This window comes from Jatropha curcas, chromosome 3 (genome assembly GCF_041381405.1).
Source record: "Jatropha curcas cultivar XTBG-Jc1 chromosome 3, XTBG_Jcur_1.0, whole genome shotgun sequence".
NCBI lineage: Eukaryota > Viridiplantae > Streptophyta > Magnoliopsida > Malpighiales > Euphorbiaceae > Jatropha > Jatropha curcas.
The window spans coordinates 31665996-31693420 of record NC_143153.1 but is presented as its reverse complement, the minus strand read 5'-3'; the positions used below and the strand labels follow the sequence as shown (position 1 = coordinate 31693420).

Below are 27425 nucleotides of genomic sequence, written 5' to 3'. Positions count from 1 at the left end.
AATTTAGATATAATTGTAAATATTTTTTGAATATCACTCTGATCTAATTTGAAAAATACATATACAATATTTAAATAGTAGTTTTCAGCAGCACAACTGAGATAGTAATGAGTCCTCTGTCTTACTGGAATAGAGTAATAGAGGTTTTGAGAATTCAAGAAAAAGTTATGGCTAGAAAAACCGTTTACTATGACAATAGGTTTCAACTGGAAGTACAGTGATGTATGCAGCTGAGGCATCTTAATAGATCGGTAGTGTTATGTTGGATAAATATAAAGAAAACACATGACATAGTTAAATATATGCATTTATAGGGATAATTTTGATAAAAATGATAAATTGAATATTTATAATTATATAGATATACTTGTTCGAGCATTTATCGTAAGTAATCACTTTTATAACCGAATTCAAACTTGATTATTTTTAACTGAGCCGAATTCGAACTCATTTTGAACTCGATTTGCTTATAACTCTAAATTATATAAAAAATATTAAAATTAGAAAAAGTGAAAAATGATTGTTCAATTTTCTCAAAAATAAAAATTGTTCAAACTCATCTAATGATTCTTTCAAGAGGCAATAGCCCCAAAAATAAGAATGAGATCATTTGGATAGACACAACCTTCTTTTTCCCAAACCTAAGACTTATGTTTTCTTTTTTGTAACTTTTTCTCTAATCCTCAAAAGCATAAGATTAAGAATTAAGAACTAAACAAGAAAAGAAACTAAAAAAGCAAAGCCACATGGCTTTTCATTTATCCAACGTCTAATGAATATCACACCTCATGTTTGGGCACTGTTCTCTATTTTGGTGGTTGAGGAAATAATAATTTTATACTACCACTGTAACAAAGGCATCAATCATACATGCTCAACTTCACTAATCACTTACACGTGTCAAAATCAGACTGGCTAAACATGTAAAAAGTCTCAAAATCAACGTAAAAGTACTTTGACTTTCAATTTAATGAAAAAAAAAAAATCGTGCTAGTAACTCATAAATAAGACATTTGGACTATTGTACAAGTTGTTAGAGTTCAACTCCTTACAAGCTTTCTTCTTGTCCTAAGCAAGCAAACAAACAAACAAGAAAACGAATTCAAACGCTTCACTAAACGACAATGCAGAAAATAGCGTCGTTATATGAAACTCCGTGTCCGAAAACGACAAGTGCACGGTAAATCCTCTTGATTGTAATTGAAAACTTGGACAAGAAGCCAAACTATTTAATTAAGATTTAACCCTTTTGATTAGAAATACTAACCAAAACCACTTATCTTAATTTTTTTTTAATCTTCTTTTTTTATATTCTCTGAAAAGTAAGAGCGAAGACCAAAGACTTTGCCTTTCTCTCTCTCCAAAAAGCTTTCACACGAAGTCTCTCTGTCTCTCTTACTCTGTTTTTCTTTCTTTTAAGCAGTCTTTATAGTTCTACTGCTTATTTCTGATTTGGTTTTTGGGTTTTTTCACTGTTCTTGATTCTCTGGGCATTTGTTTATTCAGTAGTTGACCTTTGGATCGACCGGCGATCAGATTTCCGGTTACTGAGTTTTGAATAGTGATTCTGAGCTGAGAACTGGAGTTTGCAGTCTTTGGGTTTAATGATTGGGTTAATGTGAGTTTTTGGGTCAGGTACTCATAAGAGCTGGTAGGTGGGTTAAAAAAAATAAAAAAGGATATTGACCGGTAGCTGAGACAGAGAAAGAGACTAAGAGAGGGAGAGCTCTTAAACGAAACCCTAGAACAAAAAAGAGGAACTTTGTCTCCAAAAGCTTCATTGAAATTCTCCAAGATAAATTTTTTTTTTTGTCCAGTAGCTTCTTCTTTTGACATAGATTTCTTTTTTTTCTTTTTTTAACTTTTTCATCTATTTTGTCCACTAGCTTCTGATCTAGTAATTTCATTTTCGATTTCTTGCACTCATGCCGGTCGATTTAGATAATTCCTCTACAGCTTCCGGTGAAGCTAGCGTCTCTTCCTCTGGCAACCAGCCCCCGCCGCCCAAATCCACCGCCACCGGCAAGAAAAAACGGAATCTTCCTGGAATGCCAGGTAATATAAAGGAACAGGAAGATATAAATATTGAGGTTTCCATAGTTTTGTTTTTCTTGCTTTAATTTTAAAAATTTTATTGCAGATCCGGATGCAGAGGTGATTGCTTTGTCTCCTAAAACCCTTTTGGCCACGAACCGATTTGTGTGTGAAATTTGCAATAAGGGGTTTCAAAGGGACCAGAATTTGCAGCTTCATCGCCGAGGCCACAATCTACCGTGGAAGTTGAGACAGAGATCGAGTAAGGAAGTAAAGAAGAGAGTTTATGTTTGTCCTGAGCCGACTTGTGTTCATCACGATCCATCTAGAGCTTTAGGCGATCTTACAGGGATAAAGAAGCATTTTTGCAGGAAACACGGCGAGAAGAAGTGGAAATGCGATAAGTGTTCGAAGAAATATGCAGTTCAGTCTGATTGGAAAGCTCACTCCAAAATTTGTGGCACTAGGGAATATAAATGCGATTGTGGAACTCTTTTTTCAAGGTTTTTGTTAGTTGATTTTGGATTTGATTGTCAATTTTTTGAATTGGGTATCGAAATTTCAAGAAATTTTTGTTATTGTTTTGAAGGAGGGATAGCTTCATCACACATAGAGCCTTTTGTGATGCTTTAGCGGAGGAGAGCGCCAGAGCCACTCAGACTCCTAATCCAAATCCGGCTGCCGTGAACCTGAATCCAAATCAAGAATCCGAACCTAAGGTACAAGTTGACCCATCTCCGCCGCCGCCGCCGCCTCCTCCACTAGCACCTGTAGCTGCAGCCCCTGCTCCTCCAGCTCAGTCAGCTGGTGTAATATCTTCCTCTATTTCGCCTAATCATAGTCCAGGTAAATTATATTTCGCTTGGCGCCAAATTTGGAAAGTTCCCAAATTTTCAGTTTGAATATTTGTCGGTTGTGATTTTTGGCTTAATAATCAAGAAATCTTTGTTCTTTGTCCCTCTCTTTCTTTAGATCTTGGAGTCTAGTAGTTTTTGTCTGTTATAGATCTTTGTTTTTTCTTAAGTTATTATAAATAGCACAGTATGTTTTGGTTGTAGTAGAGCTAAAGGAAGCAAGAAAATAAACCTTTCTTCCAAACTATGAGATTCAGTTAGCACAATCTTGATAAAGAATACAAATGAATCAAAAGCTAAAAAAGGAAGAGGAGTGGATTTAGTCTATAGAAAAGGAACCATTATTGAATCTTGCTTTTTTGTCTAAAGTTCTACATAAAGAAAAGCCCAACTTTCCATGACTGTATGTTTAAGTGACCCTTTTTATTTTTCTCTTTCCCCTCGTTTGCTTTACTAATGCAGAGTTGCCAGATAATCCCTCTCCAATTATAGAAGAAGCGCTGGCGCCCCAATCCGCATTGGCTACTGCAGGATTAAATGGTAGCTCTAGCAGCAGCACCAGCTCAAGCAGCAATGGTAGCACCAGCAGCAGTGTCTTTGCTAGTTTATTTGCTTCATCAACTGCGTCTGGAAGCATACAGCCTCCTCAAACTCCTGCATTTACTGACCTAATTCGAGCTATGGCTCACCCTGATCGTCCAGCCGACCTTGCTCCACCATCATCTACTGAACCCATTTCTCTCTGTCTCTCCACCAGTCATGGATCATCAATATTTGGTACTGCAGGGCAAGAGCGCAGGCAATATGCGCCTCCACCTCAACCAGCAATGTCTGCCACTGCACTATTACAAAAAGCAGCCCAAATAGGAGCCGCTGCTACAAATGCATCATTACTTCGTGGATTTGGAATTGTATCTTCTTCATCATCTGCTCAGCAAGACAATATGCAATGGGGCCATAGGCAAATTGAGCCTGAGAATACCTCAGTCACTGCAGGGCTGGGACTTGGTTTACCTTGTGATGGAGGTTCTGGGTTAAAGGAATTGATGATGGGAACTCCCTCTGTTTTTGGTCCTAAGCAAACAACCCTTGATTTCCTTGGATTGGGTATGGCTGCTGGTGGAAGCCCTAGTAGTGGTTTGTCAGCTCTAATTACTTCTATTGGTAGTGGCATGGATGTGGCTGCCGCAGCAGCTTCTTTTGGAGGCGGAGAATATTCTGGCAAAGACCTGGGAAGGAGCTCATGACCTTGTCAAGGAAAGAACTACTATTTCCCCATTTTGACTTGGGGAATTAAGAGGGACATTGTATAGAGTAATTGGTTTAGGGCAATTGTTTTAGAAGCAGCAGCAAGGATAAAGATAGAACTTTGCATAAAAAATTTTGCCCTAATGGAGCTGGAGGTAAGCATCAGGTCGTCAAGAGCAGTTGGCTCTCTTAAAATTGCTGTTCTTCCTCCTTGATGCTGCCTGTTGTGATACACCAAAAAAAGAAAAAATAAAGTTAAAAAAAAAAAAAAAATCCCAAGCTCCCTTCAATCCTTATTTATGAATTGGGGGCTTAAGTTATTCAGTATACTTGAACTGAAGTCTGAGGCCATTTAAGCTTTAAAAAAATTTGCAGCTAGTTGATTCCATGTCTGATCGATGTGGTCATCCATTTCTGCTCTAAGGTTATTGAGATAAAATCATCGGAGGAGACTTCTCATGGAAGGATAAAGTTATAAACTGTACAAATTTGTTTCTGTGAGGTGACAATCAGACATGGACTAGGCATCGTGCAATTTGTTGCTGATAGATGTATTTAAGTTTATCCTGTAATTGTTTATATTTAGATTTTGCTTCTGCAATTCTGTTTCTATGAATGAAATCTAAAGTTATTGTAAGATTCGGAATTTTTGTAGGATCTATTTTTCTGTCTTTGGGTTTTGAGATTGGTTCATGATGGAGACATGAATATCACAATATGAATTGATTGGAGAAGACTAGTAAATATAAAAGATCTGTGCCAGAACAGTGAGTAATGTATTAACCCTGCATATTATAGAAGGATAATGAGGGAGAGAAAAGAAAGAGAAAAAGAAGAACCTGCAACTTAAAGTTCTAACAGCAAATGATTGAAGAGTTATTATTACTTGAAAAAAGTGGGAGAAAGTGATTGATTTTTATTTTTTAATTTTTGCTCCTTTTCATTTGAAAGAAAGACATCAACCAGTGCAGGATCACATCTTTCTGCAACTAAGACCTTGTAAATTTCTTCTCAATTGTCAATACATCATACGCACACGGATTCTATGGTGTCTCCTCCCCAGAAAATAATCGAGATTCCTTACATTTTCTTCTTTTTTATTTCGACATGAGACAAGGAAAGATTCTTGGATTCAAATTCAATAATCTATTATATTTCTTTTCGTGTACATTTAGCCATTCTGCAGAATCTCCACCTCCTCCTATGTTTATTTTATTTTTTCAGTATCAAGAGAGAAGAACTTCAAGTTTTTGGAAATTTTTTTCATAAAATAGACGCTTGATTAACTCATTGCTAAATGCAATTATTGGATATAAATTTTCTTTCGAAAGACTAGAAACTAGAATTAAAAAATTTATAATTCATATAATAGGAAAATTGATACCCTGTTGAATTAAAACTCTTACAAAACGATTAATTATATCAACACGCTATGCTATCAGTAAAATTGAATACTTTCTCATATGAAATTTATTTAAAAGATCATGTTGTTAAAGAAAATTTTATCTGAATACCACCTCATCCAAACAAAGAAACAAGGAAACATGCATGCAGGAAAAAAAATCCTTCAAAGTCAAAAGCTCTTGCAATGTCTCCTGCCATTAAATTCAACGGCAGTAGTAATAGCGGTGTTGGTTTTGCTCACCATGCAAATAATAAGGGTCTACTCTGTTTTAGGATAAGCCCCCTGTTTTTTATAGCCAGGTTGATGGAGGTTGAGTCATAATTCCCAAATTCAGGAGTGGACCACAGAAAAGAAAAAAAAAAAAAAAAAGATTGCAATTTTTGAGGTTAATATAACTTTATTTTTATGGTAAATTAATTTCAATTAATAGCTGAAAAATTACAAAAATGTGAATTTGAATGGTGGTGGTTGGGTAGATCTTGAATACTATCATGTAAGTTTGACCAAAAGGGCAATCATCTCTCGTGAAGCCTAAGAAGTAAGAACAGTACATGAACAAAGGAATTAATAATTAATATGAACAAACAGCTGTTTTTGTTTTTTTTATCTACAATTAGATGGAAAGAATATATCTTTCAATAGTAATCCAAAATCCAAATGTCTAATCTCTCCTTGTCTTTTCCTATTGTCGTTTTCTACTACCTTAGATGTCTCCAAGAAATTTTTATTTTTTCCTTGCTAATTTTAGCTGTTTTCCTATTTGCTTGTGGCTGTATGTTTCTTTCAAATTCTAATGGTTTTATGCACATGACTTCGCATATACAAACAATATTATTGACATAATTTAAAAATTTACATTACGCATGTTGGAAAATGACTTTTCAACTTTTATTATTTATAATATTCCATTGTATAGTATTTATATCACTATTTAGAGTTTTAAAAGTATTCAATTGCATAATTTAATGTTTATATTGCTATTTAGAGTTTTAGGAAGCGGATTGCAAAATCTTTATATTGCTATTTAGAGTTAAGCCAATTGCATTGTGCTTATATTGCTATTTAGAATTTCAGAAAGTGGATTATAAAATATTAGTTTTATATATATATATATATATATATATCACTTTAATTTTAAATAGATTAGTATATAACATTGGCCGCATACATAAATTGCCCCATAAACTTACGCATAAAATTTTTGTGGCCTCTTATACTTTTGAAATGACCTTGTAACCCCCTAAACTTGATTTTTTATAATATATATACATTTAGCGACGTCATAAAATGTAATATTAAGCAAGTTAATTAGTTTAAAGGTTTTCAATCCTCCTAGTAAAATGCGGATTTCAAAAATAAAATTGTGTTCTTGCTGTCTTTATAAAAATTGAAATTATTTACTGTTCCAATCAGATGAATTCTTTTTAAAGTGTAAAGTTAGAAAAATAAATAAGTTAGCAAAATGTTAATTTAAGGTGATACTGATGGGACACATTTAATTATATAGGGATGTAATAGTATAAGGTTGTCCTACAAAACAAGAAACCAAAGGCCATGATGCCTTCGCTACTTTCTTAACTTGCTGCATAGCATTAATATCCAGCCATTGGTTTATGGCTTTTATAGGCCCACTGTCCTTGCAAAGTATGTTTCTTGTGCCTAATTTTGTTGATTTTAGTTGACAAAAATACATATCATCTTCTTAGTATTCATGTCTTATATCTAAATCCAGTTTCTTTGATCATCATGTTTACCTTAATTTTGTCTTAGTCCTTGTCAAACTGTGGAACAACATGTCTCAAAAGGTCAGATTTTGAGACATTACATTCATACCTAAATTTCCTTTAGTTTGAAAATAAGCAAATTCTTGGAATTTAAGGTGTGGAAGCAACTTCTTCTTTGTAATATTGCAATAAGCACAATGCCTCAATCATGGTCCCACAATTTATGGTCTACAAAATGATATTGATAAGGTAGCTTTCATAACCAAACAATGTTTCTAATCAAACAAGTTTTCCCTGTTAAGTCTATTAGGCTCCAGCTGTGTCTGACTCAAATAATGCAGGCTCATACAGGGAGCCACTCTTTTAGAGCCGTAGTTTCGTATCCAAAGCTTGAACACGAGACACTTGATTAAAAGAAAAGGATTGTCGATCACTTCATCTCAATCAATATTAGTGGATGAAAGAGTTCGTTTCTCCACTAGACATTTTTTAATATCAAGCGTGATAATTGCAAATTTATATTCTTTTCCTGTCACACAAACACAGCATTATATATCAAGAAAACAAAAGTAAAATCAATAATTAAAGATTTGTGCTATTTGCACATTGGCAGTATTAAAGAATATGATTAAGTTCAGGGTATCCAATTCAAGAATTGATGTGCAGAAGCATGGGAAAGAATCAAGAAGAGGTCCACGAAACATTAGGTGCCTAACTTTTGATGGACAGATTACTTCTAACTTCCCAAAATACGGCGAATCAGACATCAACTCTATCTTTCCAATTCAGCATTTTCTGCAACTGAAGTACAATATCAAAAATCCCTTCAACACCTGCTTTCTGATGATAGTGCCCCTCTCCGAATTAGAACTGTTCATTTCTTGAAAATAGACATTTTTTGACATCCTTAATTATATCACATCTTTCAAATCATACAATGGTCGATTTAGATAGATTGTTATTTCAAATGAACATAAATTGGCTGTGTTTCACGTGTAGAATTGTATATATATAATTGATATAAGTAACGAAATTTTGGATATAATTAAAATTTGTAATGACACGTCACAATATTTTTTTATATCTTTAATTTACTCTTGGTTTGCACGCTTGTTTTCATATTCAGACATTAGGTAAAACTCTTACGATAATCAAACTCATTTAGGGATGCAGTTCTCTTGCTTTAATATAATCCCACGTTGATTTTCGTCCTTTTAATTTAATATATTATAGATTTAAAAAATTTATGAAAAAAAAAAAAAAGATTTTTCTTTATAGTCATGTGGCCATATATTGCCAACCCCAATCAATAACCATGATCTATAATGAACACATGAACACGACAATGGCCCAAACCCAATTTTGTAGTCCTGAAAATGGGTTAAAAATAATTGGGCTTAACAATAAATAAGGCCCAATTGCTGAAAACAAAGCTTCCACAAAAGGAGTTGCCCCTTCATGATATCAAAGAGTCCAAACTTGTTTATGGGTGATAAAGGCTCAGCCCATCGCCTTCCAAACCTAATGCCCCTAAATTTCTGACCAAGCATACAGTAGTGGCTCACAGCCCGTCTCTTTAATTGTGGAACAACGACCTCCCACAACTTGACATTTGTTATTCTGTCATAGATCAAGTCACAAACAAACGTCACAAGCCGTTTGTTTAACCTGATAAAAACAGCAATTTTTACTTATTAATTAATATTGAAATCATTTTAAAATTAAAACCATAATTATAAATATAACAAAAAAAGTTCAATTTATCAAAAAAAAGAAAAAAAAAAGGAACAAGTACAATGATAAGTGAAACATATTTGAATCTTAGACTTTTATTGTTTAGTCTTTCGATATTTGACTTTAATTCACAAGTAAAATTTTCTATTGTTATATTAAAAAATAACTCTTAATATTTCATTTTATTAACTATTTTGTTTTGATTATTTACTAAAAATATTTTTATAACTTTCTACTGTTTGAGATACTAAAAGGTAAATAAGTCAAAAGAAAATAATAAATGGAAAATAAATTTCAACGAAAGTGCAAGTTAATATCAATAAATATGATATTAAAGTAGCCTTTCCATACATATTAAATTACTATATTAATGATGTGTCATTTAGAAAACGGAATCAATTAATAATAAATAAATAGTAACAAATTTCCATTTTGTAAAGTTGTTAAATTTCTATTATAATTAATAAATAAAATTAGTTATTTTAATAATTTATTTAAAAATATTTTATATAGAAAACTGTTTTAAATCTTTTTTATCACATTAAGCACATAAATTTTAAAACTAGTAAATTATTAATTAAATTATTTTTATTTTTCTTTATTCACCGTATGAGTGAAATTTGAATTTTTTTAAGTTTTCTGGCACATTTTTATAATGAGATTGCGTCAATAATAATTTTTAGATTAGTTTTAATATTTTGATTGGTCAAAACGCTAAACGTTAATTTTTATTTTTGAAGAATTTATGAAAAACTTTCAAACAATTAATAACTGATTCAAGATTAATTTAAAAATTAATATGAAATAAGGCAAATCATAATCTTATCTTCTTTTTTATTTTCCCAAACGGTAATAAATTTATTATGCAGAACTACAAATCAACAAGGGTAAAATTGAGTGAAAAAACAAAATTGTGGGACTTAACGGCAATAAGAGCAGTTTCAAAGACTTTAGGTGAAAGAATCAGAGAACACTTCATTTGGCTTTTCCTTCTCTCTCTCAACGAACAGAGACAAGCTAAGTGATAGAGATTTGGAGAGAGAAGCTCCGAAGATATAAATTCATAACCCAATCTTCGGAGCTTCCATCAAGAAAAGTCTCGATATTTCCTTTCCCCTTCTCCGTCAATTCTTATCTCTCCCTAAGTACCAAAAGGTAAGTTATTTATTTATTTTATAAAATTCAATTCCTATTTCCATATTAGACTCTGATGCATTGAAGTTCATGCTAAAATGTTATTACCCATCTGAGCAATACCAAATACCCATCACCATTCCAGGTTCCTGAATCCTGATGAAAATTTTCGTTTTCAACGAGGTTGTGATTGGAGAAGCAGTGATTTTTGGTTGAAGGGGCTAAGATGCCATCTGGGTTTCTCGTGAAGCTGAACTTAGGATTTAGGACATTGATAATTGCTAGAAATTCAGCCTTTTCATTAAATAATCCCACTCAATTATCAGTAAGGCGTTCTCTTAGTGGATATTCTATGGCTGCCTCGGGTTCCAAAGCTGTGTTTGGTGATACTTATATTGATGATATGATTACCACTTGTGGAAATGGATTGGACTTTTCGAAGCCTAGCGGTGTTTTTTTTGCGGATAGAAGTCGAGCCAGTTGCTTAAAGGCAAGCGTGAGAATGAGAAATGGGGAGCTGCCAAATAGTCGTTTGGTTTGTGGGTATTCTTCATTTGATGCTATTATAGGGAGTAGTAATTTGAATGGTTTTGTTGCTGGGCCATCGTTGAAGAACTTCCACACCTTGTCTTCTGCTAAATTGTCTGCTGGAGCTGCTCGTGATGTGTCGTTTGACGGAAATTCTCGTGAGGAACAACTGGGAAACTCCACTATGGTGTCTGGCCAGTACGTGCTTTCACCTCCTTCTGTATGTTTTAGCTGTCATTTTTCCTTGTTGTGATTTATTTTCGAGTTCGGGGTGCATATAGGTTGAACCATGTGGTATTAGAATCACCTCCAAAATCCAAAAAAAAATGGTCTTTATATTTCACGCTGAATGTATGCTTAGCTTAATTGAAAAGGTTCATATACGTCCTTTTGGATAGATAGTCGTTCAAAATGATATTTGGATTGGCAATTTGAGTTTTAACTTCAAAATTTCAAGAAATAATTCAAATACTCAAGTTGTTTCAAATGACCAGCTAGCCAAATGCTTTCTCGACATTTTCCTTATGATGGAATGAGTTTAATAATATAGAGTTAAACAGTTGTGTCATACTATAACAGCCTTTCTAATAAGCAGACAAAATATATGTAGCCTCTGAATTTGCTTGGTATTGAGCTGAGAGTTATTCTTATACGACAGAACCCTGAAGCTGCTCTCAGGATCATGTTACTTGCCACATCCTGATAAGGAAGAAACAGGTGGGGAAGATGCTCACTTTATATGTGCTGATGAACAAGTCATTGGTGTAGCAGATGGAGTAGGAGGCTGGGCGGATGTAGGAATCAATGCAGGATTATATTCTCGGGAGCTCATGTCAAATTCTGTAAGTGCAATAAAGGATGAGCCTGTGGGTTCAATTGATCCTGCTAGGGTGCTAGAGAAGGCACACTCCAACACAAAAGCCAAGGGTTCGTCAACAGCTTGCATAGTTGCCCTTACAAATGAGGTTCGTTGTCTTATTTGACTTGCTTGTAATACCCAGTAGTTTTTGTTAATACTAGACTGTTTTGGCTTTTGTGAATTGTAATTTTTAACTAACAACATAATTATAGACAATGTTGGTGAATAGGCGTTTCTTTTGTCATTATGTGTTACAATCAGTTGGTTCATGCCATTTGATATGTGTAGGGTTTATTTGCTAGATGTCTTTGATAATTTTAATTTTCCAAAATGCGAGGGGCTCCTTTTCTTGGAAATTGTAGTCCCCCCGTTCCAAAAACATAGTTCATATTTTTTGTGTGTCCCAAAACATAGTCTACTTTCCTTTTTGCATTATAGTCAATCCTTAAATTGTCTATTATACCCTTATTAAATTTTATCTTATTTTTAATGACCCTCGTTAACTCTTACTTATTATTCCAATATATTAATTGCTCGATGGGCATAATAGGAAAATTGTATGAATATTTTTTATCTGTGTGAAAATAGAAAGTGGAGTATTTTTTCGGGATAGAGGGAGTAGAATCTTCAGTCTGCTTCAATGTTGGCTGAAGCTTATTCTTGTACTCGCAATGGAATTACAAATCTAGAATTTGAAGTCTGAAGTCTGTAATTTATAACATAAAAAATTGCTGACTTTGCTGACTCCATTTTGTCTGTTCCGATTGCATGAAAGCATCTTACTCTTCCATCTCTGTCTTTGGTGGGATAGGTTCCTTATAGTTGAAGATTGACTTTAGATGAAGTCATGAAGATGGCTATACCTATTAAAATAGTTTTACTATTGGCCGCGGCACATTCCTGTGTGTTAATTTAAATTTGTTGGTTGTCTCCCTTTTAGCCATGACTGTGAATTTATTCCAGTTTGGACTTTATGTGGTCCTTGAATTGTTTGCTTTATTTAGTGTAGCCTAACAATGAAACTATACTGTTGGAGACTGTGTAGTTTTATCTGGATTTTTTTCTTGTATCAGGGTATACGTGCTATTAATCTAGGAGACAGTGGATTCATGGTGGTCAGAGATGGATCCACGGTGTTCCAATCCCCAGTACAGCAGCATGGCTTCAATTTTACATACCAACTAGAAAGTGGGAATCACGGTGATCAACCAAGCTCCAGCCAGGTCAGTTAATTCATAAAAATGGTACATAAATGTTTTTCGAATGTTTACCATAGTTTCTGTTCAGGTAATAGAAGCGAGCATTCTTATGTTTGCTCGCATGATGCCATTTTTCAACTGTTTATAACTGCTGGGAAAGAACCGAGTTCAATTTGTTTCTTGAGCAGACATCTCAATGATTCTCACTCTTTCTTTTTGAATGTAGAGCTATTAGTAGTCAAATTAGTTTGTTAATTTGAATTCTTGCTCCTGTTTTTTTCCTTCAATTTTATAATTGTAGTTTGAGACTTTGGTAAAGAAATGACAACCTGACTTAAGCATCTTTTTTGAATCAATTGCCTCAGGTATTCATATTTCCTGTTTCTCCTGGTGATGTAATTGTTGCTGGAACGGATGGATTATTTGACAACTTATATAACAATGAGGTTACTGCTGCTGTTGTTCATGCGGCAAGAGCTGGCTTAGGGCCCCAAGCAACAGCTCAGAAGATTGCAGATTTGGCACGTCAACGGGCACTGGATAGGAACCGACAGACACCCTTTTCTGCTGCTGCTCAAGATGCTGGGTTCCGCTACTATGGTGGTAAACTTGATGACATAACTGTTGTAGTGTCATACGTAATGAGCTCCAACAATTTGTGATCATGTCCTCTCCTACGAGGCTGCACCACCAATTGTTGGTATCGTGACGCACTTCTTTATATTGGGTGGAAAAGCCTGTAGGCCGTTGCTGACTTCTTGCCATGAAACCTGTATCTTTGATCACTCTTTTTTTGATAAATGAAGCTGAGCATCTTTGATCATTCCATTTTTCGTCAGTGAAGCTGTTATTGTTCCTATGGTACTAACTTGATGGTGATCATTCACCCAATGCATAAAAGAGTTGAAATTTTACCAGTGAATTTAACTTCCTGGAAACATGAATTGGGTTGAACATCAAAACGTTCAAATACTGACTGCAATTTTTTTATTGTGCTGGACTGCTAGTTATGTCCTCAAAACAAGAAAAGTTAGGATTGATGTCCAGACAGAACAAGCAAACTTGCAGTTCATAAATTATTTTACATGTAAGAACTGGTCTTCAAACTAATCGAAAAAAAAACAATCAAAGCTCATTACAAGGTGCAGATGATGTCCAGGCACAGTTCACAGAGCTTATTACAATGAGGGATAAAAAGCAGCTTGGAAACAGGACAAGCAAACTTACAGGAGCTGTTATTCGCTTATATACAGAAACCGAGCAAGCGGATGCCCTTCAAAGCTTCCAAACTTTTCTCAGGGCTCTTTTTCCTGGTCCACTATCACCTTGGTATTCTCTCTCTTGTTTCCTTGTTCCTTCTTTTTCTTCCTCTGATTCTTCAGATCTCTTAATTTCTTCTTCTGGTTGTACTTCCCTCTCCCTTTCCCTCTCCTTAGCTTCTTCTTCTCGTTGCCTTTGTCTCCTTTGCCTTTCTTCTTCTTCTTTCCTAGCCTGTTCTTGCTCCCTCCTCGCCTCAGATTCTCGTCTTCTCCTTTCCTCTCTTTGCCTCCTTTCTGCTTCTTTACGTTCTCTTTTCTTTCTTTCCTTCATTTCTCTCTTTTCTCTTTCTTCTTCCTCTCGTTTTCTTTCTTCTTCTTCCTCTTCCCTCTCCCTAGCCTCCTCTTCCTCCCTTCTCCTCTCCTCTTCTCGTTTTCTCTCTTCTTCTTCCTCTTCCCTCTCCCTAGCCTCCTCTTCCTCCCTTCTCCGCTCCTCTTCTTCTCTTTTTCTAGCTTCCTCTTCCTCCCTTTTCCTAGCCTCTTCTTCCTTCCTTTTCCTCTCCTCTTCTTCTCTCTTTCTAGCCTCCTCTTCCTCCCTTTCTCTTTCTCTTTCCATTTCTTCCTCCATCTTCCTTTCCTCTTCTTCTGCACAAGAAATGCACTCCAATATGATTTCTTCCTCTTGGGGATTCAAGAGCTTATCAACTGTGGTATTTGGGACATTGAATGATAAAGCCAAGATCTCTTTGTTCAAAGTTTGGAAGACAGATCTCTTCCCTGCTAGAAATTGAGGGTCATTTTTACTTGTTGATGTGCTAAATCCCATAAAAACTAATGACTCATTATTGAAAGCCATTTGAGCCATCGGATGGAATCTTGGTATAGCAAAAACATCTCCTTCTTGAACCCTAAACCTCATGTTTTTGCATTCTGTTTCATTTACATTACTAGAACAAACCACTCTTACCATTCCTAGTCCTTGCAGAACCACAGCTATCTCATTTGCCATTGGGTTCCAATGCGGTCCCATCATCGATCCCTGCAAATAAAATCCATCTCTAATTAGCCACTTTTTCCACATATCCTCTCAGAAAAATTTATAGCAATACTAACTATATATACCTTTGTCAAGTTCACCATGAAAACACTAATGCCAGAACCTTTCAGACGTTTCAAATCTTTTTTGTCCACAGTCACACTCCACCCATTACAGTTCTCAAAATCTGGTTTACCATCTAAAAGGTTAACTTTCTTGGTTTTCTTGTGGCCACCATTGCTGCTATACAAGGTACCATCTTTGTTCCCAACAAAAGCTTGTAATAGTCTATCTTCTATCTCCAAAAGTATTGATTTTTTCTGTGGCGCTGCGTGCACTATATCTGGTGGCCTCATCGCACTTTTCATTTCTTCTATTACCTCCTCAGGAACCTTGAGGCACCAATTAATTTTAATCAAATAAATATGTAATTTACTACTAACCAAGTTAATGACAGACAATTACCTTAAAAGCTGATTGGAGGAGTTTCGTATCAAAGCCAAGGACTAGATCATTGATGCTAGAGTATGCTCCAATGTGTGGCTCCTGCATAGTGACAGAGGAAAGTCAATTTTTAACTTCCTAATCTATATATACATTAAGAGGGAATCCATGTTAAAGGAAAGAAAGAAAGGGCAGGTCCCAATCATGGGTCTCATACATAGGTTCCTTCATCTGCATTTGAAAAGATAGCATAAATCCTTAGCTTCTTTCTTTCTGTCTCTAAGTTACTTTGCATAAAGAAAACTGAGCCTGGATGTAACCTATACACATCTCCTTTCTTTATATCCATTCTCTTCAGTTCTTTTCCACCTTCAGCCCAACTCAGTCTCCCACTCCCTGTATCCAAAACAAATTAGACTCGGGTGCCAGAGAAGGCGTCAAGCAAAACCTAAGAGATAAAAGGAAGAACAGAAGGGAAGAGGAGAATTTAATTAATTACCTGTATTGACATAAAACACCATGTCAGAATGTAGAATAACAGGAAGAAACAATGAATTAGGCTCTAATGTAATAAACTCAAGATGGTAATCTCCAATTGTTCCAGTGGAAATATCAACAGCTGAGATTTGTCCATACTCTGTCACTATTAATGACTTCCTATCTTCTCTCTTGACCAAAGAAGGTCTCATACCAGCTGAAGAAACATCCTTTGCTTCAAGAGAAAAACAAAAGGGAAGCGAAAGAAAGAGTAATAACAGTAAAGATTTCATAATTAAAGCTTCTGCGAAGAATGAAAGGATAGATGCTCGAGCGATCACTACCAATGGCGTTCAAGAATTGAGGTTATATAGAGAGGAAGGTGACGAGTCTTACGTGTCGTTGATATGGACACGTGCAGGTTCATGCGACACGTAGCGGATGGTTAAAATTTTCATTTCCGCTAAATCAGAACTTTTTAATTAATTACGCAGGCTTGGTCTTATCATTGAATCAATATATTGTTGCTTAATTCTCGCATATTTTCCATTTTCCATTTTCCGCTTCGGCTATAAGAATAAGAGAGAGAGAATTGCTAATTGGGCCCAAATGACAGGCTCAGATTTCAGATTTGCCCATGTCATGGCCCATCTCTATTTTATCTCATTTGATGCTTTCGATGAAATTTTATCCTGCTCCTTCCTTTTGTCCTGAAATTCCAAAAAAAAAAAAAAAACTAAGAAGACGATAATTACCAAATTTGGCTTCTCTGTACATGTCTTGGGATTTGTAACTTCTTTTTTTGTCCATATTTTTAATTTCCTCGGTAATTATTCAAATTAATAACTCTTTGATAATTATTCAAATTACATGCGAACGAGGATAGTATTCGTACAAAGTCCTTCAATTATAAATTTTTAATTTTTAATTTTTAATTTTGACAGATAAAACGACAGAACGTTTTGTTAGCGGTATTTTGTTTTCAGTCGTTAACTGGACTTGCTGAATGGCGTATGTGTTTATTTTAAGTCGTTTTGCGCGTTGTTTTTTAAGTTTTCTCGCCATACATACCATGTTTCCATGGGCATGGTTAATTTTGTTATTAGGCCGCTTCACATATTAAAATTGGAATGAAATTAGACCGATGTTGTTATCTTAGTAATGGGCCCATTGGACCTTTATGCTGGTCTTTAGTTTAGCCCCGTAGCAAATATACTAGTTACTGGTACATACCTTGAAAAATATTTTAAAATTATTTATTATTTATTTTTTAATTATAATATTAAAAATTAACTAAAAAAATATTAAAATAATTAGCCTATGAGACCATAAAAATATTTATAATAATAAAAATTTCGTATTTTTAAAAATTTTATTGTTAAATATAAGAAAATATCAAAAAAATATAAATTATGAAAATAGCCAGTGATCGATGGTGGTGTTGACAGTAGTTGTCAGTGGTGGTGATTGGTGGTGAACGATGACTTGTAGTAGTTGTATTGGCTACCAGTGATTGATAAATTAAAAAAATTATGCATTTATAAAGTTACAATAAGTTTGTCAATATTCGAAAAATATTTTATTCTTTTAAAAATAAAAAGTTTTTTTTTTTTACCAAAAAAATATTTTCTGTTGATTTATTTTTTATGAATGTCCCAAATAATAAAAAATTGTGCAAATATTTTTCTATAAATTATTTTATGGAAAGAAACGAAGCGGTAATGGTAAAAACTTTCCATTTTCATACTAGCACTTTTAATTCTTTTTCCTACTCTTGGTGAGTTTTTCATTTTTTCCTTTTTTTTTTTTTTTTTTCTGAAACTCTAGGAAGGTTATTCCCATAACATATATGGCAATTATAGTTTTGCACTTGCAAACCCATTGAAAAAGAAAGAAGCTCAAAGAAGAAAAACTTTATAATAATTTTTCTCTATCTCCTTCCTTTTGTCCTCAAATTTCAAGTAATAAAATACAAAAAGGAAAAAGAAAAAGACAATTAACAAGTTGACTTCTCTATCTATCTATCTATATATACAACATCTAGGGATTTGTAATTTTATTTTTTCGGGCATGGACCATATCCTCAATTTCCTTATAATTTTGAAACTCTAGTTAAATATGAACCTCCAATAATAATAAAAAAAATCTATTACTTGTACAAGTGGACAATCTTCGACTTGGACATTTCAACAAAAGATCAAGTTGAGCAAGCAAAATTAAAATACGTAACTTAAACAAAAATATTAAAATAATTTCTTTCAAGAAAATCAATTAGCAGTGGTCTGATTAGTCTTTTCACTTCTCTTTACTATAGTTATTTTCACCAATTTGATGAGCCAAATAGAGACTCATCATTTATTGTGTACCGTTACAGTATTATTTCGGCCCATAAAAGTCTTCAATGAATTAAAAAAATAGCGATATGGTAATTACTTAGTGGTCCCCATAATTGCAAAGAAAGAGAGAGCCCATAAGCCACGTACAATTTTAAGAATCCAAAACAAAGTAAATGAATTATTGTGGTCATAAAGAGACATATAATTGAATCAAAGGGTATTTTTTTGCAAAGCAAATCCAACATATCCTAAAGGATCCTCCCCACCCACACACACTCATATTGTAATTTATAAGCTTACTTGTAAAATAGAGGATAGAAGATCCTCCACTACTATCCCCACTCAAAATGACCTTACATTAATAATATTGCTAGCTTAGCTACCTTTCTTTCTTTCTTTGCCTTTAATTTTCTTTTCAGTGAGTGTATAGAGACCCATCTTTTCTTTCCCCATGAAAATCAAATAATTTGGAATCTCAAACCCTAACTTTTGTGCTCTACAAGCTCCCTCTATATTATCTCTTTTCCACCGCGTGTGTTCCGTGTACTTAATATCCTTAATACCTAAGTATTTGACCTAAAAAATATATTTATATGTCCTCCAACCAATAAATGGATATATGGTCATTTACATATATTTAGAGTAGGTACGATTATGATATATATAAGACACTCTAAGGAAAAGTTTTTCATTCAATAAAAATTTGACCTCCAAATTCAGATAAACAATTTAAATATTGATTCGATTTAGAAAAATAAATTTATTTTTTTAATTATCTGAATGAATAAATCGGAGGTCTAATAAACTGAAATAGAAAGTATCTCATTTGATCGATTTTTTTTTTTTTTTTCTAGTGCTCCTACGCAATGGTCGGTCTATTGGGATTTCACATTGCTCGTAGACTTGTATATGAGTTATATATATGAGCTGCGTTAGCATGCATTGTGAAAATTACCATAATTTATTTATTTATATAAGATAAAATTCTCAACTTTTGTTGATATTAATAAATAAATGAAAAGATGCAATAGGATGAGGTTTAGAAAAAATATGATATATTAATGCTACTCCCTCTGAATACTAATCATGATTAAGAGTTGTTATACATAAAATAATATTATAAAATATGCTTCTAATAATTTATACTTAGATGTTAATCACGAGTTTGGAGATTATCTAGAAAAAGGCACAAAGAAATTAATTAGGGCCGGTGACATTGAAATTTCTTTAATTAATTATTTGTTTATATTGGAATCATTTGAGTTTGGTTTCTATCTTTCTAACAGAATGGTCGTTTTCTAATTACCAAGAATATGCTTGGAATTTCATGTAATAGACCTTCATTTGATTACATGATATTCCAAAAGTGGGACTTTGGATGCTCCATATTACACAAAATCAACTCACCCAAGTAATCCACTATTGCCTTCTCTCTTTTTTTTTTTTTTTTTTTTTTTTTTTTTTTTAATTTTAACTAGTAGAATTATACTTAAAAACATATATTACCAGAATTACTGGATATTTAGGGAAAAAAAAAATAAAAGATTGATTTCTCTACACGTGATTATAAATTTAATTTTTAAGAAGCTCACTTGCTGAAAAAGTAAGAAATTTTACGCTCTGCTATCTAAAGATGATCAATATACCATTGATCCAATACTCCTCCTTTTTATATATATATATATATATATATATAAAAGAGGAGCATTGGATCCCCTTAATTTTTGTGTGTCAGCGAGTGTCATGGCGTAATAATTTATAATTAAGAGAGACATAATATAATACTAATCAGCTTGATTAGTACATCACACAAAGCTATAACCATCTTTTGTAGGACAAAACCTTTCTCCTTGAAACCCTAGATAATTTGTTTCTTTCTATAGCACATAAAATGGACGGACAGACTTTAATCATCTTATAGGTTCAATTTATTGGTATTTTTATCAACAACGTATTGGACCGTTATCACCATTGATAATGGTCTGCATAATAAATTTTATGTTCAAGATAGAAATTTAAAATATGAATTTTATATAAATTTTTTAAAACGGGTAAAGAAACCTCGTGATGTAATAAAATAAATAAATACCAAATTAAAAATCAATCAATGATAGAGCGTTATTGCTCATTCCTACACAGAACATATTCTCTCTTTTCCGTCTTTCTTTCTTTCCCTTCGCCGCCAAAGGCAAAAGCTAATCCTACGTGGGCGTGAAATCTACGCGCTGACTATGGATACATAATAAGATCCATTCATGTCCGACAAAAAGCCGTCCAGGTGGGTCATGTAAAGTCAGCCAAGACCAATCAGGTCAGACTTTTATGTCAATTTGTAGGACCCATCTGTTAAGTTCTGAAGGTGGTAAGGTAGGGCCCTACACAGTACACACTCTCTCTCATCAAAAAAGAATTCCACAAACTTTTTGTGGGGTAGGGTTTCTTTATTATTATTATTTTTTTTATTTTGATTAGTGTGAACGTGTTAGTGTTAGTCATAATTCTCCAGCAGTAAGTATGTTTATGTTTGGCGTTTCCGTTGCTAAGATGTCAATTTAAAAATCAAACCTTTAGCTTTTTAATTGCTAGACTTTGCTGCTACCCTAATTATTAAAAAATCACATAAAGAGCACAGTTATTATGAAAAATGAAAAATAAATATCGATTGATGAAATTAAATTTAATTAGTCCTTTCCACACAAACTTAAAGTTCTCCTGCATTTAATTTACTTGGTACTATTTTATATACGTGGTGGGGCCAACAAAAATGTGGAACTTTAACGCCCAGAATTGACTTTTCCGTCGTTTAGCGATTTACATCGCATTTGCTTCTTTTCTTGCTTCAATTTTCAAGATTTTGGTGGACACTATCTTTCTTGGTATGAAAATATAAATCTATAATTGAACCTAGCCAGCTTCATTTGCATATTTAATCAAACTTTAAATGGAGGTAACAATTATAATTAATAACTTAATTAATAGTATTTGAAATTGTTTAGCTAACACCTAAGTATTTTTTTATTATAATTAAAATTTTTACCTTGCTTTTCTTTTTTAATGTGAGGGAGTAAAGTTCAAATGTAAACTAGGCTAAATAAAGATGAGAAATGAATAATACTCATACAATTCAATATCATAAGATAACACCTACGATTTTGACATATGTATTGACTCTTGCATGAGTTCCTTCTTCGTCTTCCATAAAAAAAAAAAAAGACTAAATTAGTTTACTGAATTTTGGCTTTTGGCTTTTGGTTCTTGTTCATCAGAAGCTTATCAATCAACTTCATTAAACAAAACCCTAAAAGGAGAATTGAGTGTTGCAGTGACCATACCAATGGAGGGGCTGACAATAATACTATACCAGGAACTATTTGCATGAGCTAAACCAGCACAAGCTGTCAGCTGAGCTAAGAGAATCCCAAAAAGCAAGGCAAAGTAATAACTTGAGCTTCAAGCTTCAAAGAGATAAAAGAATGGCCTGACTCGTGTCGAGCATGTAATGTATGTATCTATCACATCCTCACATCTATACACACACCCATGCACACGCAAAGATAAAAAGCCAGCAATCATAACCACCAAAAGCCCCTCTCCCTTCTCTCTACCTCCATTTCTACACTCAAACAGAACATTTCTTGCCTAGCAATGAAAGTTCCCGTTTCGTCCCCACAGAACCCGAAACACACCAATATAGCCCGAAATATCGCCTTTCATACTGATAATACTACTCCCAATTTGACCTACGAACCTACCTCTGTTCTTGACCTTCGCCGGAGTCCTAGTCCAGCTTCCGGCAAACCCGTTTCTGCAACTGATCATTCTCTTGAGTGGGAAGAACATGTTCTACAAAATTTCGACTGGGATTCTATTATGAAAGAGTTGGATTTTCATGAAGATTCTGCTCCTACTTTTAAGACGTTTCCTCAAGTTGGTTCTTGCGAGTCTATAGTCCACAATCAAAATCTTCAAGAATTCACTTTGCCTTCACATGCAGATCCTGCTCAGTTTCTTCATTCTGATTTTAATGATATAAGCTTCAATGTTCTACCAACGCAAAATTTGAGTACTACTCTTGATTTGTCTCATAGCACAGGGAACTGGAATAATTTTGGGTATGATCTTATTCAAGAATTTATTCGAGCAGCCGACTGCATCGACTCAAATGAATTACAACTCGCCCATGTAATATTAGACCGTCTCAACCACCGTCTACAGGCACCGGTCGGAAAACCTCTAAAACGAGCTGCCTTCTTTTTCAAAGAAGCTCTCCAGTCTTTACTCACTGGGTCAACTAGGTCAGTAACTCGTCTTTCTTCATGGTTCGACGTCGTTCAAACTGTAAAGGCTTATAAAGCTTTTTCAGGTATCTCTCCTATTCCTATGTTCAATCATTTCACCACCAACCAAGCTCTCCTGGAAACCCTAGACGGATCTCCACCTTTTATTCATGTTATAGATTTTGATATTGGCCTTGGTTGCCAGTATGCTTCGTTCATGAGAGAGCTATTTGAGAAAGCTGACTCGTGTAAACTCACGTCTCCTGTTCTTCGAATCACTGCTATCGTAACAGAGGACTGCGCGATTGAAACTCAGTTGATCAAACAGTGTCTATCACAATACGCTATTGAACTGAAAATCAGATTCCAGATTGAGTTTGTTCTTTTCCGTACCTTTGAAATGGTATCTTTTAAATCAATCAAGTTTATTGATGGGGAGAAAACAGCCATTCTTTTATCTCCTGCTTTCTTTGGCCGTTTGGGCTCAAGTAATAGCATCACCGCATTTGTAACTGAACTCCGGCGAGTGTCGCCGGGCGTTGTTGTTGTTGTAGATAATGAAGGGTGGACAGAATCTGTTGCCACATCGTTTAGGAGGAACTTTGTCAATAGTCTTGAGTTTTTCTCCATGATATTTGAATCGCTTGATGCGGCGGCCGCTGGTGGAGATTGGGCAAAAAGAATAGAGATGTATTTGTTAAAACCGAGGATTTTTTCCGCCGTTGAGGCATGTGGGAGACGGGTGTCACCGTCGTGGAAGGAGGCGTTTTGTGTGGCGGGAATGAGGCCAATGGTGTTGAGTCAGTTTGCGGATTTTCAAGTGGAGTGTTTGCTGGGGAAGGTTCAAGTGAAAGGGTTCTACGCGGCAAAACGGCAGGCTGAGTTGGTGCTTTGCTGGCATGAGCGGCCCCTTATTGCCACATCAGCATGGAAATGTTAGAAATTAATTAAATAAATATGGGGTTTTGATATATATATATATAGTAGTAGTAATTACCTATTATCAATATTATCATTATAGGTATTTTTGGGATGTAATAATTAATTTATCATCCCAAATCCAATCAAATTGTTTTTGGTTTTTGTAGTCTTTGTTGGTATCATGCTAGAAAAGTAGGGCTGGGTGCCTTTACTCAACCCCTTGGCCTCTCTCTTTTGTATAATTAACATACAAATTCTCCATTCTATCAAAAAGATTTGGAGAAGCATAAATTGAAAGGGATAAAACCCAACTATGGATCCATAATCATCCATCTATTTTATAACCCTAACTTTATAGTTAAGTTTACTTTTGTTTATTCAACTAGCTCTACGGTTAGATAATATATTTATGTTTAAATTTTCCATCTCCAATATTGAAAAAAAAAAAATCAACTAGCTGATGATACTAACGACATAAATAATTAAAAATCAAAACTTAACAGATGATATAATTTAACAGTTTGGCAATTAAGTACTAAATTCTAAACTTGAAAATACTTTATTTATTTTCTTTTTTTTTTTTGAATATCTTGCACAAAGTAAGATAATTTTTTCGTTTTCACCTCTTTTGTCTTTGTAAAAATAGATTTGGAATAGATTGGTATTTAATTTGTTTTAGTATACCAAGCATAAACCAACAAAGTGAATATTTTATTACCTATTATAGTAAGGGCAATTTAGGCAAAACAGAACCAACACAATTCATCAAAATTTTTTGGCTCCTCTCCTCTCAAGATAAACGGCGTCGTTCGGGCGAACAAATTGTAACGAACCCCCTGGTTTAGAGGGAACAAAGTTTCTGTTATGAGAATTGATATTTGATAGTAGCGCGAAATTTCCCCTGCAAAAATCCTTAAACAAAACAGAGAAATTCCTCCATTGTAATAAATTCTCTTTATGCTGATTTCATTTATGGAATGGCTTTTCTCGGATCCAATATAACAAGCGAGGTTTGCCTGAATCTTAATCTTCTTTTGCGATTTCATGTTTTTCTTTTCTTCTAATCGTAGGGTGTTTTATTCGAGCCTCTGTGTTGATCACAACGATCAGATATTCAATATCGTTTATTATGTTACTCTTCTTTCATTCTAATTAATTGTATAATTTTGAGTTTTGGAATGCATCAATTTGATCTTTTTTCTTATTTTCCGACTCAAATTTATCTAGATTACGGAGCAATATTAGGGCTAAGTGCTTCTGAATTACTTGACCACGTCTGTATTGTTTGTTGCTCCGCTTGGCTAGTGGAAATTGAAGTTCCATGCACTTGCTCTCGTCTTCCTTAGCAAAATTGTCCAAAATATAATTGGGATGTGAATTTAGCATCATTAGTATATTAGTTAAAAAAAGCATCTCAAGTATTTTTCCATGAGCATTATTGTCATGTATAATGCTATGCAGGTTGGGTTGCGGTTACTTCTCTGCCCACTTGGTTCTAACATTGTAGTTCGAACAGCATGGTGAGCCTTGATTTTTGCGTCCTTGCCATTGTTAATTTATTTATTATGATAGCATGCTGGTTTATATTTTTGCTTTTCCAATTTCTTTACTTTTTTTCTGTATTCTCTCTCTTTTTTTTTTTTTTTTTTTTGAGACCCATTTTCTGTCATTTTAATTATGCATCTATAATTTGGTGCAAATTTAATTATGGACTCTCATTCTTAATTCCGACAGATCATAAATATTGTATGATTGGGAATTAAGTTTATGCTATGCTCTTACAGCTGTTCTGTGGGAGTTGTTTTACCCGTATACTCCACTTTCAAGGCCATTGAGAAGAAAGATCAAAATGAGCAGCAAAAGTGGCTAATATACTGGGCAGGTTAGAAGGTTTCTTTTACTTAGTGTGACGATGGATATTCTTAAGGATATGGGCCCTACTTACTGCTTGGCATTAACAGTCATATTTCCTTCTTTTTTTGTACAATTGCAGCATATGGTTCCTTCACCCTTGTAGAAGCATTTGCAGACAAGTTGATCTCTTGGTACTGTTCTGGACACTCAATTTTTATGTTATAAATTCTGAACCATTCCCATTTTTAGCATAAGAGATAAGACAAGCTCTATCTAATGTCGCAGATGCAACATATGAAATTAGAAAGTTCCAAGCTGTGGCCAAAAAGATAACCAAACTTCCATGTACACTTGCTAAGCATATTTGTAGAATGATGTTTCTTAGTTTTATAAATTTGACACTTTAGTTCTTTTACAGAATAAAACCATGTTATTAATCAAAACAATTTTTTTTTTTTTGAACCTAAGTTTAAGCCCATAATTTTTTTTTTTTTTTTGGTTTTGGAAAAAGAAAGGGCCAGAGTCTAAGTTAGTCAAATCTCATGTATCTATCATTCCTTGATCATTCTTTCACCTTTTGCAGGGTTCCAATGTATTACCATGTGAAGTTCGCATTCCTAGTGTGGCTTCAACTCCCCCTTTCTGATGTAATTTTTAATACTGCAAAGATCCTGGAATCTTCTTTATCAATGTGCTTATTTTCATTATTTCTCTTCCAATTTTGCTTTCCCCCTGTCCCCACGTTTTTATTTTATTTGTGTGTGCACGTGTGATTATTTGAAACATTAGAGTTGCTTAATGAGTGTATAGGGTTAGTCAGAAGATTGGACTATTTAGAGTACCCTGTTTTTCCTTGACTTTACGTTAAACATTCTGGAGGGGTCCATTATCTTCAACTCTGACAATGCAAAAAAATGAGAAATTTTCATTCTCTATTTCTCCCCTGTTTCAATGGAACATTCAAATGGCTCTAATACTGGACTTAAGCTCTGTATTCTTTCCTCAGGGTGCAATGCAATTGTACAAGAACCACCTGCGTCCATTCTTCTTGAGACATCAAGCTAGGGTTGATCTGCTTGTGGGCTTGACATATGGTGAGATGGTAGGGCCCTATTCTAGTTCAACATTTTTGAGAGTTTTAACATTTGTGAACATGCCAATGCAGGGGTATCAATGTTCAAAATACTAAATTTTAATGCAGTTTAAGATGTTATTTGGCTCAGCGTTTGGTTAAATTTGAGGAAACTATGCTTGGGCACTTTTTCTAATATTCAACTTTTTAGATGAGGATACAGATAAATGGTTACTTGTTCAAATTTGCAGGTCAGAATTATCAGCAAACACCAAGCAGAAATTGAATATGCTAGGGCTATACTTTTGAAGATCACAGGCCCAGGTTAGTGCGTTGCTACGGCTATTTTGTTGACATGATTAATATGTTACTTGGCTAACGCTGAAATATGTTATCTTGGTCCTGGAGCAGCTGACCAAACGTCAAAACGTGAATCTGATCTGTCAGTAGAGCACCTAGCAATTGAAGGCGAGACAAGGACAAGCACAGATACTGAATCTGATTTTGATGATTAACTCCATTTATGTTGTTCATTTACATGATTTCATATCCTCGTATATTCTATGAAGGTAGCTCCCTGGCACACCTCTGTCAGTTGCAGTAGTCTCCGAACTCAATCGGCAGAGAACTTCTGATTGTCTATGGTGGCCGGATATGGGTCACAAAAAGTAGTGCAATTTTTTAGCAAGAAATTATAATTTTTTGTCACCGGACTGCGGATGGTTTGTTATGTATTCCTTGTAAAAGATCATCCACTTGAAAATTTGTCTAATAGTAGGCAATTCTATTTCCAATTAAAGTCGTTACCTTCTCTATCTTGTCAGGAGTTTGAGGTCAGTATTGTTAATTTCAGCATTGCTGGAGATGTCCAAGACGGAAACTGATAAAAATGACATTTCTTTAGCCATTTTTCGTAAACTGTAGCAAGTAGAACAAAAGATAATGTGAGCTCCGCTATAGCAAAAGATAATCTAATTTTAGTATAGGGACGTTTGTATGTGTTTTGCACCTTTCCTTGAAAAAATGCTTCGGT

At 34.3% G+C, this 27425-nt stretch overlaps 5 protein-coding genes across 6 annotated transcripts; 4 read left to right on the top strand and 1 right to left on the bottom strand.

Annotated features, from left to right (window-relative positions):
- The first annotated feature begins 1299 nt into the window (after positions 1-1299).
- Positions 1300-4773, top strand: LOC105639581 (zinc finger protein GAI-ASSOCIATED FACTOR 1). Its single transcript, XM_012223676.3, has 4 exons — positions 1300-2055; positions 2141-2537; positions 2624-2880; positions 3351-4773. Exons 1-4 carry the CDS (start codon positions 1926-1928, stop codon positions 4133-4135), a joined length of 1569 nt encoding a protein of 522 aa, XP_012079066.1. The 5' UTR covers positions 1300-1925; the 3' UTR covers positions 4136-4773.
- Positions 4774-9973: 5200 nt separating this feature from the next.
- On the top strand, positions 9974-13542 carry LOC105639582 (Protein phosphatase 2C family protein). The gene is made up of 5 exons (XM_012223678.4): positions 9974-10154; positions 10279-10859; positions 11320-11626; positions 12594-12743; positions 13085-13542. Exons 2-5 carry the CDS (start codon positions 10360-10362, stop codon positions 13379-13381), a joined length of 1254 nt encoding a protein of 417 aa, XP_012079068.1. The 5' UTR covers positions 9974-10154; positions 10279-10359; the 3' UTR covers positions 13382-13542.
- Positions 13543-13761: 219 nt separating this feature from the next.
- LOC105639583 (RmlC-like cupins superfamily protein) lies at positions 13762-16290 on the bottom strand. The gene is made up of 5 exons (XM_012223679.4): positions 15955-16290; positions 15673-15851; positions 15477-15557; positions 15098-15403; positions 13762-15014 (listed from the first exon to the last, which is right to left on the bottom strand). Exons 1-5 carry the CDS (start codon positions 16223-16225, stop codon positions 13995-13997), a joined length of 1857 nt encoding a protein of 618 aa, XP_012079069.3. The 5' UTR covers positions 16226-16290; the 3' UTR covers positions 13762-13994.
- Positions 16291-21479: 5189 nt separating this feature from the next.
- On the top strand, positions 21480-23791 carry HAM4 (GRAS family transcription factor). Its single transcript, XM_012223680.4, has one exon. It carries the CDS (start codon positions 21914-21916, stop codon positions 23483-23485), a length of 1572 nt encoding a protein of 523 aa, XP_012079070.1. The 5' UTR covers positions 21480-21913; the 3' UTR covers positions 23486-23791.
- Positions 23792-24297: 506 nt separating this feature from the next.
- On the top strand, positions 24298-27191 carry HVA22K (HVA22-like protein K). 2 transcript variants are annotated; one of them, XM_012223681.4, is made up of 8 exons: positions 24298-24476; positions 24928-24986; positions 25251-25348; positions 25460-25511; positions 25904-25967; positions 26327-26422; positions 26644-26716; positions 26804-27191. In XM_012223681.4, the coding sequence occupies exons 1-8, from the start codon at positions 24444-24446 to the stop codon at positions 26905-26907; spliced, it is 579 nt and encodes a 192-aa protein (XP_012079071.1). In that variant the 5' UTR covers positions 24298-24443; the 3' UTR covers positions 26908-27191. The 2 variants fall into 2 exon arrangements, with proteins under 2 accessions (XP_012079071.1, XP_089575138.1); XM_089719012.1 differs by having other exon boundaries at positions 24316-24476; positions 25201-25348.
- The last annotated feature ends 234 nt before the right edge of the window (positions 27192-27425 follow it).